Source organism: Gymnoscopelus microlampas (assembly GCF_963454915.1).
Source record: "Gymnoscopelus microlampas genome assembly, chromosome: 3".
Lineage (NCBI taxonomy): Eukaryota > Metazoa > Chordata > Actinopteri > Myctophiformes > Myctophidae > Gymnoscopelus > Gymnoscopelus microlampas.
Window position 1 is genome coordinate 51,259,720 of NC_139940.1, and position 16,554 is coordinate 51,276,273.

Sequence of the window (16,554 nt, forward strand, 5' to 3'; positions counted from 1 at the left end):
AGCAGGGGTTTTCAACTGGTCGTCCGTGAGGGTATAGCATGTGGTCCCTGACCATGCATTTAGAAATGCATTGTCAGGGAGCGTGCAGGGACCACGTGGACCATGCTAGTTGAGAAACAGTGCACTAAATGACCTGGTGATCTATGATGACGCGTCACTGTGGTCAGTTACTGGGAAGTCGGAGGTTTTAGAATCTCAAGAAAAGGAAGTGTACCAGATTGCATGGTTGAGTCATCATTATTAGGAAATGTGGCAATTTAATCACATTTGTGTCTGCTCGCTCATATAATCAGTATATCAGTATATAAAGTAAGAGACGTAAACAAGCACGCACATCCACTCTAAGGTTCCAGGTGCAAGTTCCACTCCTACAGTAGACTAATAAAAGGTTTGTTGTATTTCAGCACCGTTCATGTCTTTATTTTACGGCGTGAGGGAACGTAAAGGAGATATTTATCTCGGGGGCTGACCATAAGTTTGATGGCCCATTATTCCGACATCCCAATAGTCTGAAAAACGTTAGGCTAGTGGTAGTTTAAAGTTAGTGGTTAGGCTTGGTTTTAATGTTGTTAGACAAATGGTACTTTGGAACAATGAGCTGTCGAAACAGATTATAAACTGAACTGCATATATGTCTATGTAGAGGTGATATACAGTAGATGAAATACCTGTTTGCCCTCAATTGTGTTGAAGTCCAGAAGCTGCAGTTCACAGTCTTCCTCTAGGGGGCGCAGGAGACCACACAGTTCGCCATTCACTCTGCTCACCAGTGCTCCTTTCACCCTGCAGGCCAGAGGTCGAATAACAACTGTGTTAAAACCTAAACCTACTATAAAATTATTTTCACAACAGGCTAAGGGATCTGTAGTCGCAGTCCACACAGGCTATGGGGTCTGTGGTTGTAGGATCTGTAGTCGCAGTCCCCACAGGCTATGGTGTATGTGGTCGCAGTCGTAGTCCCCACAGGCTATGGGGTATGTGGTCGTAGGATCTGTAGTCGCAGTCCCCACAGGCTATGGGGTCTGTGGTCGTACGATCTGTAGTCGCAGCCGCAGTCCCCACAGGCTATGGGGTCTGTGGTCGCAGTCGTAGTCCCCACAGGCGATGGGGTCTGTGGTCGCAGACTCGCAGTCGTAGTCCCCACAGGCTATGGGGTCTGTGGTCACAGTCGTAGTACCCACAGGCTATGGGGTCTGTGGTCGCAGTCCTCACAGGCTTTGGGGTATGTGGTCGTAGGATCTGTAGTCGCAGTCCCCACAGGCTATGGGGTCTGTTACAAAATTACAAAACAGTCTCATCAATTGTGTCGGCAAGAAATCAGACATCAAACGTGGCCTAATCATGTTAATGTGTATTTTAAGTTTTAAACTGTCAATACTTTGTAAACCTAACCTTTCACTCTGTACTTGGTCTGTTCTTTTTTCACACCAACCCTCTTAGCCGAAAATAGACGATCTATAAACTCACTGTAGATTGGCTATTTGGTTAAAGTTCACCTCAGAATAGGGATACTAGGGTTCAAGTGGTTAATGTAAAATATAGATAAATCCTATCGCAAACATTTGACGGCCACCCTGTAATTACTCTGAGGACCCCCTGTTGAAGACCACTGGATTAGAACATGCTTAAACATTTGACAATTAAGGTCTAATATTTCTACAATTACTGCAAATTGCTGCAAAACCTGTATATCCAGTCGTTTTGGGCATAAACAAGAAATTGAAGGATAAAATTGAGTCTGATAATGTTTACCGTGCATGTTCACATCAATTATACTTTATATTACTTAAGAACATTTTTCTAATATTTTTATTTTGAACATTTTGGACAAAATAGGCAATTTTACATCGAGGTGCCCAGATGTCCCTAGTGCCCACCTATCCTGTATCCATTTAAAAGAGTACTGTTACCCTTTAGCCTAAATATGTTTTTTTAATCAAATCAAGCAGTCAGAAGAAGAGAAAAGGTACCATAGGTGGCTTTTATTTATTTTGATAAGTATTTTATGGGTAGTAGCCTAATCTGCAGCTGAGCAAAATTGTATAAATGTACTTTTTAATTAATTGTTCATATGTGTATTGTCTTTATTGTTAGATAGAACATGCCTAAAACAACCTAAAATCAAAATGATAAGGTAATTGCTAAATAAGTGCGATAATCCGATTAATCGTTTAAATAATCGCCCGATTAATCGATTATGGAACTAATCGTTAGTTGCAGCCTTACCTCTCAGCTGTCCTACTGTCTTGTCTCTCCGAACCTGTCTGTCTCTCCTAACCAGTCTCCCTCTCAGCTGTCCTACTGTCTTGTCTCTCCTAACCTGTCTGTCTCTCCTAACCAGTCTCCCTCTCAGCTGTCCTACTGTCTGTCTCTCCTAACCCGTCTCCCTCTCAGCTGTCCTACTGTCTGTCTCTCCTAACCCGTCTCCCTCTCAGCTGTCCTACTGTCTTGTCTCTCCTAACCAGTCTCCCTCTCAGCTGTCCTACTGTCTGTCTCTCCTAACCCGTCTCCCTCTCAGCTGTCCTACTGTCTGTCTCTCCTAACCCGTCTCCCTCTCAGCTGTCCTACTGTCTGTCTCTCCTAACCCGTCTCCCTCTCAGCTGTCCTACTGTCTCTCTCCTAACCCGTCTCCCTCTCAGCTGTCCTACTGTCTCTCTCCTAACCCGTCTCCCTCTCAGCTGTCCTACTGTCTCTCTCCTAACCCGTCTCCCTCTCAGCGGTCCTACTGTCTCTCTCCTAACCCGTCTCCCTCTCAGCTGTCCTACTGTCTCTCTCCTAACCCGTCTCCCTCTCAGCTGTCCTACTGTCTCTCTCCTAACCCGTCTCCCTCTCAGCTGTCCTACTGTGTCTCTCCTAACCCGGTACAGAGATTGGACTGTGAGATCAGATCTCACCGTGTGCTCTGTGCCACGAGAAGGGGCGTGGTCACACCAGCTCTGCCCTCTACCGTCCTGCCATCAGCCAATCGGATGCTGAGGGGCCTCTCTGTAGCTCCGCCTCTCGTCTTGTTGGCCCGTTTCTCCCCGAGAGACTCGAAGAGCCTCAGACGATCTGACACAGCAGAGGACACCTGCAACTGGAGAGGAGAGGAGACAGTGTTGGAGGGGAGTGGAGGATTGACAGAGATCTGTCAACATAACATCATGAAAACGTCCCCGTTAGCCCCAGCCTCTTTATTGTGGGGAAAGCTTTCTCATAAAATGGCAGATGGACAAGGTGTGAGCTTGTCGATCTGCTATTTTCAGCTAAAGCTTTCACCACAATAACAGAAAACACCCTAGTATAGAGTAAAAAACACACAACCTGGCATCCCTATTTTGGCCATGTCATTATAGGAGAAAATTGTGACTAAAGAAAAACACAAATTGTTAATCAACTAAACAGAGAGAGAGAGTTGGTACGAGGGGGTCTGCATGTTTCCATCAATGTCCATCTGTGGACACACACACACACACACACACACACACGTGTGTTTCTAGAAATCCTGACCACACCAGGAACATTATTAATATTACAGATATTAATTTTCACCTGGCTGCCATCCCATAATGCAACTGTCCGTCCTAAAACACCTATAATACACAGAGACACAGTGTCCTGAAGCACCAGCATTATACACTCTCTCTCACACACACGTCTCTTTCTCCTCTCTCTCTCTCACACACACACACACACGACACACACACACACACCCACACCGTCTCTCTTTCTCCTCTCTCACGCGCAGTCTCTTTCTCTCTCTCTCTCTCTCACACACACACACACACACACACAGTGTCCTGAAGGAAGCACTAGCATTATACAGTCTCTCACACAGATCACTCTCTCTCCGATACAAACACACCGTCTCTCTTTCGCCTCTCTCTCTCTCTCTCACACACACTCACACAGAGTCTGTCTCTGATCTCTCTCACACATCCTCTATTTCTCCTCTCTCTCACTCACAGCCTGTCTCTAATTGATCTCACTCACACACACACACACACACACACACTAATAACAGCAGTTATGAAAATCCAGCATGAGTCACCTGACTGTAGGTTCTGTGCACGCGCAGCAGCGTCCCGTGCGCTTTACATCTGAGCAGCGTCCTAAGCGGAGCCGCTGCCATGGCAACCATCCTATAATAACATTACTATTATCATTAATAAGAGCATAACATCTCATCAGTGTCTCCTTCACTGCGACGCGCCATGACACCGGAACCAACCCACTACGTCACACCGAAGCTGCCGACGCTCATTGGTCAGACTAGAGGAAAAGGGGCGGGACCTAACGCCCTGCGTGCGCGTTCTTGAGCGTCTGGGAGGCGTGCGCGTGCACATACACAGAAGGAGACGTCTGACTCTGAGTGGATGGATGGAGTTCTCAACCTTTTCAGGCCGCGACCCCCAAAATAATGATATTATTTCCCGCGACCCCCCGCGTGCACGCGTGCGGTCCCGTTCGCGCGCGCGAGCGGTCCCGTTCGCGCGCGCGAAGGTTATTTATTTATAATAGGTTATTTGATAATTGTTTATTATCAAAACATTTTTGCAAAAAGTGGGTAAATTGAGTAAATTAACTGATAAAACATGAATTAATGATAACATAAAAAAAATATTTTGTTAAAAAAAAAAAAAAAAAAACTTTTTTTTTCTTTTTTTTTTCTCAAATTCACCAAAAAATCTGGCGACCCCCCCAAATTATTTGGCGACCCCCCTGGGGGTCGCGACCCCCAGGTTGAGAACCACACTAGAGCAGTGGTGGAAAGTAACTAAGTACATTTACTTAAGCACTGTACTTAAGTAATTTTTTGGGGGTATTTTACTTTAGTGGAGTATTTGCAATTTTGAGTACTTTTACTTCTACTCCACTACATCTCAGAGGCAAATATTGTACTTTTACTCCCTACAATTATTTGAAAACTTTAGTTACTTTGCAGATAACAATTATATTATAAAACATGTACATCAACCACTTATGTCTAAAATTAGGGCTAAGCTATTTGAAAATAGCAGATCTACAAGCTCACGATGCAACGCATTGTGAGCTTGTAGATCTGCTATTTTAAAACATTTTAGTACTTTAAGTATATTTTGATGCCAATACTTTTACTCAAGTAACATTTTGAACACAGGCCTTTTGCTTGCATTTGTATATTGTGGTATTGCTACTTTTACTGAAGTAAAATATCTGAGTACTTCTTTCTTCCACCACTGGACTAGAGTCTGCGCATCAAAGCAGTGTCTCATGTCAAGGACCCCCAAATTAAAATGTATTTGGCGGGGGCCCCCGTCTTCAAACATTTTGTGCCAGGGACCCACATACAAGATTTGTCCATTTTTTTTTTTTTTTGAAAATAGCATATCGACAAGCTCACAGCACGCATTGTGATGCGTTGAGCTTGTAGGTCTGCTATATATTTTTTTTCAATGGCCAATGTATGCATGGTTAAATGACACCCCCCCCAGGAAGCATTGACTTCATGGAGATTTTTATATTTGTCACATCCTGATCCAATTTTCAGGAAGTAAATAGGAGGCCAAGGCAAAGAAATATAGAACATGCATTTATAAACTCCAAAACAACTCTCTCAGTGTAATCCAGGGAGGACTGCTACTGTGGAGGTAATAAGGGAATGTTTCAAATACAGTATTGCTCTTGTTAAGCTTAGTTGGCCTACTACTTACTTCAATTCATCAATTACTGGAATATTGGATCACATATGCACACAAACAAAACATCTCCATCAATTCATGGGGTGACTAAATTATAGGGGAAAAAAGTAGGTAAAAAGTAATTTTGGTAATGAACTATCCTTTTAAACTGATTTTAATGCTAAATTATATTAACTCATTTACTGGGGTCCCCGGATCCCATTTTGAGGACCATTGCAATAAATACTATTAACAAAGCTACAATTATCTGCGATTAACAGTGGTGGAAGAAGTAGCAATAGCAATGTAGAACTATCCTACTCTGTCACAAGTAAAAGTTATACATTCTGAATTAAATTCTAAGTTAAAGTATTGTGCAGAATATCCAATTTCACAATTCTTAAAACAAAAAAAAGATTGGATATGGGGGCTTTAGTGGTCATTGTATGTTTTGTAGCCTATTAATCATCTCCAGTGGTGGAAAAATTACTCACATTTTTTACTTAAAGGTATTGACATAAAAATGTACTTTAAGTACCAAAAATACAAGTACTCATTATGCAGAATACCCATTTCAAGTTTTCAAATGTATTTTCAATATTAAAATATTTTGAAAATAGTTGATCTACAAGCTCAAGATGCTACACATTGTGATTTTGTAGATTTTCAAAATGGCCAAAATGCATATAGGGCTGAAGTGGTTAATGTATGTTTTGTAATAATCTAAATCTACAAAATAACCACTAACTAAAGTTTTCAAATAAATGTAGTGGCGTTAAAGTACAATATTTGGATCCGAGATGTAGTGGAGTAGAAGTAAAAGTATTGGAAATACTCGAGAAAGTACAAATACCTCAAAACTGACCACTGATCATCTCAATCTGCAAAGTAACTAGCCTAACTAAAGCCGTCAAATAATTACAGTGGAGTAAAAGTACAATATTGGCCTATGAGTAGTACAGTATAACGTATCGAAAAAAGTAAAATAAAAAATAAATACCTCAATTGTACAGTAGCTACTTGAGTAAATGTACTTAAATGCACTTTCCACCACTGTATTAATGTAGGCCTAATATACTTCGTCGTAGGACGGTGTCGGCGACATCGTCCAACCACGGAGTATACATTCATCCATAATTCCTGTTTTTAACATCTGAAGTGACTTCCGTTTAAAACTACTGTCATAATAGGCTAGATTTTGTTAGTTTGCTAAATATGTTGACGTGTAAATGCATGGATCGATAGACCGTTCTAATCAAATGATCCACGCCAGATATTTATATGGCAGGAAAGATGCTAATAATATAGTAGGCTAATCACTGGGGTATAAATTGTAGCATATTTCCCGCTGTTCGGTAGTTATCTTTAGACATTACGACAGGTCAGTTGTCATCAAATCGTCTGACTTTAGGTTTTAGTTTAATAAATAAGTAGGTGATGATGACTTTATGGCGAATAGACGATCATTTTGTTATTAAATCTGAAGTACCACTAAATGGCCACCGAGGGGAGCTGGTTGCTCCTCTGACGGCACGGGGCCGTTGACGTAGACCATTGGTTCTCAAAGTGGGGTCCGGGGACCCCCAGGGGTCCTTGAGGGAGTTCCAGGGGGTCCCCAGCTAAATGATAGATTAGGCACCAAATGGACCCTTATGGGTCTGTAACTCTGAGAGTGTACAAATGGAACCAAATGGACCCTAACGGGTGCATTTGGTTCCATTTGTACACTCAGTTAAATTGACATAGATTTTACAATATAAATTGCGGCCCAAGTGATAGAAATGCCATTAAATGGGGGTCTGTAGCCCTAATGCATGTCAAACTGGGGGTTCTTGAAATTAAAATGGTTGAGAATCACAGCTAGAGCCGTAAAAAAAAATCTTCTCTTATGGGGGTCCCTGGCATATCTTTTGAAATGGGGGTCCACGGGCTAATAAGTGTCAATTTGGGGGTCCTTGACATTAAAAAGTTTGAGAACCACTGACGTAGACTACTGTTGCGCAAAAGTTGATCTGATCATTTCATAATGTGAACCAGCTGTGACCCTAATTAGTGAAAGAACGATTTATCAAGCACGTGTATTACAGTAGGCTACTACACCGCCTCAGTTCATAGATTCAATCATAACGCAGAGCCTATGAATGGAGCAGAGTCCATAACAAACTTTTGTGGACATTATTTATACATAAGAGTTTAGTGGACATTATGTATGTAGGCTACTCTTTGGATTTCCATACTTTTTTTTCTTCCATAAATGAATGCCCTCTGCTACTTCGTGTATGTGAAAATGACATGCCCAAAACAGGGATGGCAGATTTAAATTAGTTCAGTCTGTCTGTGGGTTTCACAACATTTTGTAAAAAAAAATATGTAGGCCTATAGACCTATAATAATTTACTAATTTCCCTTCATTACTTTTCATTGGTCAATGAAAAGTATACCTATTAAATGTAAATTATATTGTATTGTTAAATCAAGTGTTAAACAGGTCTATATTCTGATAATAATCATTGCTATAGTGTTCAGTAACAGGGGTCGCCCTGTCTCAAGCTTTTCAGTAAACAGAAAATACATGTTCAGGTCAGGATGACAAATTGATCTCAAACAGGATAAACAAATGAAAGTGGAAGTGATGATACAAAATAAAATGGGACAGCAAAATTGGAGCTGGAACACTAAAACTGAAGCTCATAAATGATCTTTGTGGAGTTCTCTCCAGATTGGATAAATCTGATAGATGGCAATGATTACAATCAGAATATAGGGATTTAACTTTCTAACAAAAACCTTATCCAAAAAGAAAATCACCTTTAACGAGTTTGCGACTGAATGATAACAGCACCATTGGAACAGATGTTTTCCATTGCCTAAATAGTAACGCTTTTAGAGATAAAAGGTTGAAGACCTATCCATATTTAAGCTGTGGTGTTATATTAGATGTAGAGTATGGATATTTATATGAAGAACCAACTGACGTGTGCTTAACTTCTGGACTACAAGCCTCAACTGCAGTGTCATCATATACAATGAAACTCATATTAGCTTCATCTCCTGTTGTTCCAAAACGACCATAAAAGTAACCTTTAGTTACTGTTTGCCTTGGTGAGGCTGTTTTACCTGCTGTATGCAGTGTGTACAACTGTCTATATCAGTGGTTCTCAAAGTGGGGTCCAAATTATTGATGGTTAGGAGTCAAATGGACCCTTATGGGGTCTTTAACTCCGAGACCGTACACATGGAACTAAATGGGCCCATTAGGGTCCATTTGGTTCCATGTGTATGCTCCCAGAGTTAAACACTGACCATACTACAGTGTAGATTGGGGGGTCCCAGAAATCAAAATGGTATCAAATTCGGGTCCACGGTCTAATGCATATCAAATGCTGGAGGTCCTTGAAATTAAAATGGTTCAGAATCACCGCTAGCCATAGAAATAGTCTCTTATGGGGGTCCCTGGCATATATTTTCAAATGGGGGTCCGTAGGCTAATGTGTCAATTTGGGGGCCCTTGACATGAAAAGGTTTGAGAACCACTGGTCTATATAATGTCTCGTGTGTACGGTATATTTAAGGTTGGTTTAACAGGTACATCTTGTTAAGCAGTGAACTGAATGCATGTATTGATATATGACAATATTTCAACTTCATGTGTATCATATTGAACAACTGGATGATAGAAAATGTGTTTAAAGAACAAAATTAAAAAAAAAGGTTGTTGAGGATTGTTCCCAACCGTTTCTGTGGGAAAAGTGATGAAACACCTTCAGTTACACTTCTCATAATGCCATAATGTCCTTATATCAATGTTGTTTTGTGTTGGGGTATAAGTCACTGTACATTTATACATACAGCACATGAAATGTGTCCTCTGCATTTAACCCAATCTCGACTAATATGAACAGTGGATGCCATGAATACCCATCATAACTATTAATACAGCACCCAGGGAAGTAGTCACTGTATGGGCTAAGTGTCTTGTTTAGGGACACCACGGACTAGGCAGCTCAGAGATTGAATCGGGGACCTTTTTGATTTCCAAACGGCCTCTTTCAGATAAGTCAGTCTCATAATGTTCAGGTTTCAAACGATGTTCCTCAGTGATTGAAAACTAAAAAAATCAATTGGTCAAAATGGGTCAATTTAGCACCCCGGTTGGGTAGAAAATACCACTCTGCCAAAACATAACAGAGCAACTATAAAACATGAGTTTTATGTGCATCGCTGTGTGCTTACAGGATATACAACAATTAAACCGTTCAGAAATGAATAGGGTTGAACTTGTCCTTACAGAACAGTTTCTTGTGATAAAGCAGTTCTAGAGCCCGACCGATGCGAGCCATTTTTTCATCTGTATCGGCAATTATGCAGCGGATGTGTCACGTTTTTTTTTTAGTTAAAAAAAGAAAGAAAACGGCTTATGTTGCCGTATTATTTTTCTACAACATATACATGTTAAAGTTATACATCAAAACATCAGTAATCCGTGGTCTAGGACCCAAAATAGGGGTCGGACCGCAAAAATGCGGAATCGGTCAGGCTCTAAGCAGATTGCCGTTTGTCAAAACAAAACAAAACAAAACAAAAACAGACATACTGTACATGAGGTAAGGTGTCCGCTGTCTTAAAGTGTGTGCATATTGAGATAAACACTTGAATCTAAATAATAAGTGTGATATTAAAGCGACTGCATGATGTGCTGACCTGACAGAGAGGAAAACAGTCACACCTGAAAGGATTGGACACTCAAACACCAGTGATGTATCATCATTGATGAAGAACAGCAGTAGTAGCAATAATAATGCAACTAATCAAGAACAATTTACACACATCAGCTTGCTCACTTCTTCAGCAAACATCAAACTAAAAAGTTTTCAAAACAAAAAACAAGTAAAGGAAAAGAAAAAACACTCCCTCGAGCGGAAGAATACAAATCTATGTTGTGGTTATTTACATAAGTCAACATGTTAGCTGAATGAACATACCAAACCTTTATGCAGATTTGTTCACTGTTCCACGGTCTGAATGCACACACACAATGTCATTTTACAGATCAGTACATTGTTGCAAAAAGTAATTACTTCGATCTTCTTCGGTTTTGCTCTGCTTTCGTCTCCAATCATAAACCTTACACACAAAGTCTCTGCAGACACTTTCACACCAAATGATGTCACATGTTGCAATACCAGTAAATACAGAGGGAAAAATTGCTTCACATCGTGTTGTAGTTAATATAGAGAGAAATGAAGGTTAAGGTAAAGACTGGAGACTGACACATAGAAACCCAACACCAGAACCCATGGGTTCTGTAGAAAACAGCTGGTCTCGCTGTGGAGATGAGAATGAACATGTCACTACTTTACAGCTAGATGGTTTAATTTATGCTTTGTGTTATGTGTCACGTGCCAAAACAGCCTATTTACCATCTTACAATGCATTGCAAATGTGACACGTTGTGAGATTGTAAATTGTCTATTTTCGCCACATGATACCGCCGTACAACAAAATATAAATCAGGCTTGCAGGTCTCATCTCACCTTTTTGTATCTATAAACAATGGACCCCAAAATTGTATTTCCACCAAAAATTACCGTCCAGAGTTTTATATAAAAATTTGACTTGAGTGCTATTCAAATAACTCAATTACAACACAAAAAACTGAGATGGTGAAACCTTATAGCTGTAAGGTAGTGACGTCGGTCCCATCATTTAACGCAGAAAGCAGGACTGTGTTCATTCCAAGTTTAGCTCTGGAGTACAATTTCAGCTTTTAAAAAAAAGGTACATGTGCGCTCAGACAACTATCACACAGGCTTGAGAGAGAACGACAGAGCCGACATTCCCCCCAAAAAACATCTTCACCAGTGCGAGTTAGTTTCGCGTAGCCAGACAATCAGAGTTCTCGCCATCTCCCGCCTACTGATACGTTTGGTGACATCCACTGACAAACCAAATCATGTCACCGTCCCAATACTAAGGAAAACCACAAAGAAATGTCATTTCCAAATGGTTTACACCCAGTTTTACGTTGAATGTCACCAGGTGTCATCAGTAGGCAGAGATCTCCAATCGCCTGTTTACACGAGATCCGTAACACCTTCATGTGTTCGAGGAGCTGAAACATGGAAGAAGAATCAGTAATTCTACTAAATCGATATCCCCCCTACCCCACAAAAAATGAAAAAGAAGAAAAGAAATGTCTCAATAATGACAGCGGGTAACTCTGCATTACAATCTGATCTGCATTCAGTTGAAACGGTGATCCCCACGGTTCAATTCACACTGACGATTTTATTCATGGCAGTAAAGCCTAACGCGGATCAAAGGTCAAACTGAACAACCCCCCCCCCCCCAATATACTACCAAGAATAACTTTATATGGTTTTACACACACACACACACACACACACACACACACACACACACACACACACACACACACACACACACACACACACACACACACACACACACACACACACACACACACACACACACACATAATGTCATACACACCTACATGTGCACATACTACTAGTCCACACAGGTACAGACTCTCATGCACACTTAATGGAATCTCACACACACACACACACGCGCACACTACAACACACTAGTAATCGGAATCTAGCGGTGTGGTTTCCAGCGGTGACTTGATCGACTCCTCAGTCTAGATATTTAAAAAGCGTAAAGGAAAACATACATGAGAGAAGAACAGGCTTGAAGAAGAAAGCGTGGGAGACATTATTTACAATATGATACACTCATCGTCTACTCGTGCGACGATCCCACCCCAACCCACCCAGACCCCCACCCCACTCTCTCTCTCTCTCTCTCTCATAGATCACAGCTTGCTCATGGGGAAGGCAGATAAGAGATTCAAACTGGTGTGTTAGGTTTATTCTCCTCGCCTTCTCCTCCTAGTTTGACCTCAGGCTTGCCTGACGCTCACAGAGGTCGACATGCTCTCCATAACTGCCAGTTTAAAAACACCAAATCCCAGGTAACCGACCTCGGCTTATGATAAACTGAGATTAAAAGGGACATTTCACTTTCCAACATGCTTGGGGTCATTTTAACGCCCACTCAGGCTTTTGTGAGCACCCCGGACTGCTTGATTCAGTATTTATTTAGGCTACTGATATTGGCCTTTTTTATATGAACCCCCCCCCCCCCCCCAAAAAAACAAATAATAAATAAAGGAAAAATCGAGTTGAAAAAACACAGCCCACTCACGTATTAGAAGGACAATACGGGTCACAAGAACCAAGAACGGGTGTTTACAATGAATCTATCATCATCATGGTTAAAATGGAGTTTGAAATTACAATGGGTTTGTATGGGTTTGTATAGGAAGGCGGCTTGTCTGATCAAATGAATATAAATATCTAAATACTGAATCAAGCAACTTAAAAGGGGTCTGGGGTGCTCACAAAAGCCTGAGCAGACGTTACAATGACCCCAAATATGTTTGAAATTGAAATATCCCTTTAATTCCCTGGAAATATTGTGATGTTAGGCGGTACACTGGAGCATGTAAACCACTCACAATGTTTTTTAAAGGGAACCAAAACCAACAAAACCAAATCTGAGTAAAAAAAAAGCCTGACATCGCTAGGCCAAAGACAGGCTACTGACCTGCTCTTCTGCTATTGGCTGCCATTGATGCCAGGTGAGCTGATAGTGACATCACCTGGCACCAGCAGTCCAGTTAACGTGCTTTTCGACCATTTTAGACGTCGGTCGGTTTGTTGGTTCCACTTTAACTTTCCTCTGTAAGAAGCATTGAAACTACATTTAGCTTTTAGAGCTGTTTGAAATGACATTTTACATTCTACGCCTGCTAAGCTGCTGATTGACTGACGAGCGAAACAGGTTGAGGTTTTAGCACGCTAAAAGCCTGAGTAACTCAGTTGTAACTCGGGTGTCACATACCAAAAAATATTGTTGGGGTGCCGACACGCGCACACAACTAACTCGGGCATGAAGGGCAATTTATTTATACGTAGTTGCGCGCGCCGAAGATAGCTTATAGATCGAGCTATTTTCAGTGCGCGATGCACAGCTAAGTATAAACCAAGCCTAACTAGTTAGCTAGTTAGAGATTAAACTGGACATACGTGGGCTGTTGTTATGCTAACATAAGGAGTAGTAACTGGGTTCATACCAGCAAAACGTTTTACACTAGCTGTGGTGAAGCCGATCAGTAGCGGGGGGGCATGAAGGGTCTCTTGGCGTGGAAGGACCCTCCGCCAAACTGGGCCCCGGGGCGCTTCCCTCCGCGGGGGGGAGGAGGGGGCAGGGGCCGGTGGGGGTGGGGCTGGTGGTGGTGGTGGTGTTGCTGCTGGTGGTGGTGCTGGGGGGGGCGGCCACCGCGTTGCAGCAAAGGCCTCTGGGGGATGGGCACGGACAGGATGGGGGGGCGGGGGGTGGGTAGGCGGAGCAAGGCGGGGGCGGCGGCTTGAGCGGCCTGCTTGCCCGCGGGCGGGGGTTTCTGGAGAGACGGCGAGCGGGGAGGCGGGGCGGAGTCGACGGAGGGAGAGGGAGGGGTGGGGGTGGAGGGGGAGGAGTTTGAGGGTGGGGTAGGGGAAGGGAGGGGCTCCTTGACCCGGCCCAGGAGGGGCGGGGGGGCGCCGGGAGCTCCGGGGCGGTGGAGGGGCGGGGCGTGGCGCAGGGGGGGCTCTTTGACTGTACCCGGGCGGGGGTGGGGGTGGGAGACGGGGTGGGGGTGGGGCAGCTTGGGCGGTTCCCCGAGCAACGACGCCATCAGCGGAGGGGGGCCCGCCCTACCCACTCCGCCGCCAGCCCCGCCTCCTCTGGCTCCGCCCCCTCCCTCCACCCTCCCGGGGAGAGGAGGGGGGGGCAACGGGCGTTCGACGGGGACCAGCACCCCGCCCACCATGACGGCGGACGGGGGGGCGCCTGGGAAGGAGAGGGGGTGCGGGTGGGAGTGCGGGTGCGAGTGCGAGTGCGGGTGCTGGAGGGGGGAAGGGGGGGCGCCCTGGGGCATCATGGGAGGGGGAGGGGGGCGGGGGATGGGCGGCGCGCTGGCAAAGAAGGGGGAGGTGGGGGGGTGCTGGTGGAACTGAGGCGGGGGGGGAGGGGGGAGGAGGTGGTGGTGCGGCGGGGGAGGGGGGAGGTGGTGGTGCTGCGGGGGGGGCGGGTGGGAGGGGGGAGGCGTGTGGAGGTCGTTGAGGGGGGCGGCGGAGGGCGAGGGGGGGCCTCGCTGGCTCTCCCTGTACTCCTCCTCCTCGTACCACATGGGCCCGCCCCCCGCCGGCCCCACCCGGCCACCGGCCCCGCCCCCTCGCCGAGACCCCCGGCCGATCATACGGATGCCCTCCACCGTCTGGATGCGCTCGCCGGTGGCGACCGGCCGGTTGGAGCAGGGAGACACCAGCGTCTCGATGCGGTGGTAACGGGCCTCCTCTCCTCCTCCCTCGTGACCTTTAGCCTTTTGCTCCTCCCCCTTCCCCCCACCTCCTCCTCCTCCTCCTCCTCCTCCCTCCGTCGTCCGCCCGTCTCTCTTGGCCTTCTTCCCCATGGGCTCTGCCTCAGAGTCCTTCAGCCTGGAGGGGGCGCTCTTCTTCTTCGCCGCTCCGTAGCGGGAAGACGCCGACGGCGACAGGAAGTCCTCGTCCGCGTTGCTTCCCGTCGGGGTGATGACGGCGTCCCAGGGATCGCTGCGGTACGCCGTGGGCGAGACGCCCCCACCGCCGTCATCGCCCCCGTGCGGGGGCGTGTCCATGATCTCGTCCTGGGTGGGGGTCCCGGCCGCCTCGTCCCTGACGGGGGTCCCGTCCACGGCGTCGGGACTGCCGTCGCCCAGGCCCAGGCTGAAGCCCAGGTTGCCCTGGAGGAAACTGTTTATCTTGGACTCCAGGCTGGGGGAGGAGGCCACGACGGGGGCCGGGGCCGAGAGGCGGGACCGAGGAGGCGGGGCGGAGCTGGAAGGAGGCGGGGGAGGGGGCGGGGACAACTCTCTGTCTTTCAGCCAGTCTCGGGCGGGCGTCGCCGAGGCGGTTCGCTTCAGGCTGTTGGTGCCCAGGGCACCGAGGTGTTTGGCTTTTGACAAGGGCGTGGTCGGGGTGGGCGGGGTTTTAGCGGCTGTCGACTCGGGGGAGGGGCGGGTGGGAGGGGCAGAGGAGGGGTTAGTCACACTGTGTAGCAGAGAAGACAAACCTGGAAGGAGAGAGAGACAGCATTACATATATCCATAATGTCGGGCAGAAACCTCTTAACTTTTGGGTTTTTTCGTAAATTAGTGCCTTAATTGATCATACTACAGCGTCACACCAAAGTATCAAAAGTAGCAGATCCACAAGCTGGAAACGCGGCGCATTTTGGACATATGAGGTTTCCACCCGACAGAGACAATATTCTTGGAGTATCGTGATATTTTACATTTTCTTATATTTTAATATTTGCAATACTGTATCGGTATTCAGAAACAAAATATTTATTTATTTTTATCTATTTATATTTGACTGAAATTAGACAAATGTTACATCTCTTTGCTCAGAAACACAAAAAGTAATACTATATGATATCTAATGTTATGGGAACGCTGATATATATTGATTTTTTTCATCAATGGTTTCCATGCGTTGGTGGAAACACATTGCTGTGTGTTGTCACTGCTGTTGCATCCTACTGACTCAACCTGCCAGTTGAGGAGCCCCCACAGGAGGACGTAGTCGAGCCTTTATACTACTCCTCCCGACCAACATTCCCCACTGACAGGTTCCACCTCCGGCCCTTAGGACTACATGTAGTGACAAAGATCACCCTCCCCCGAAACATGGACCAATTGTGTTCGTAAAGCCACAATATAGCGTGTTCGACAAAGCCAGGTTCATATTCTGCCGTGTTTAACCCCCCCCCCCCCCCCAACCACTAGTAGCAGTGTTGTTCATCC

The 16,554-nt window shown here is 45.0% G+C and overlaps 2 protein-coding genes across 8 annotated transcripts in view; both read right to left on the minus strand.

Moving 5' to 3' along the window:
• tars2 (threonyl-tRNA synthetase 2, mitochondrial) overlaps positions 1-4,204 on the minus strand; it is a 34,123-nt gene extending 29,919 nt beyond the window's left edge. The window contains exons 1-3 of the mRNA XM_084053715.1: positions 4,031-4,204; positions 2,895-3,070; positions 669-783 (exon numbers count right to left, since the gene is read on the minus strand). Of these exons, the coding sequence (XP_083909841.1) occupies positions 669-783; positions 2,895-3,070; positions 4,031-4,120 (381 nt within the window). The 5' untranslated portion in view covers positions 4,121-4,204. The remainder of the gene's footprint in view (positions 1-668; positions 784-2,894; positions 3,071-4,030) is intronic.
• Positions 2,942-16,554, minus strand: part of rprd2b (regulation of nuclear pre-mRNA domain containing 2b) — a 43,488-nt gene continuing 29,875 nt past the window's right edge. For 5 of the 7 annotated variants that reach the window (XM_084053713.1, XM_084053712.1, XM_084053711.1 and 2 more), the window contains one exon: positions 9,268-15,818. In XM_084053713.1, the coding sequence (XP_083909839.1) occupies positions 13,840-15,818 (1,979 nt within the window). In that variant the 3' untranslated portion in view covers positions 9,268-13,839. Of the gene's footprint in view, positions 3,077-9,267; positions 15,819-16,554 lie in introns of those variants that run through there. The other 2 variants (XM_084053709.1, XR_014600539.1) reach the window with 2 other exon arrangements.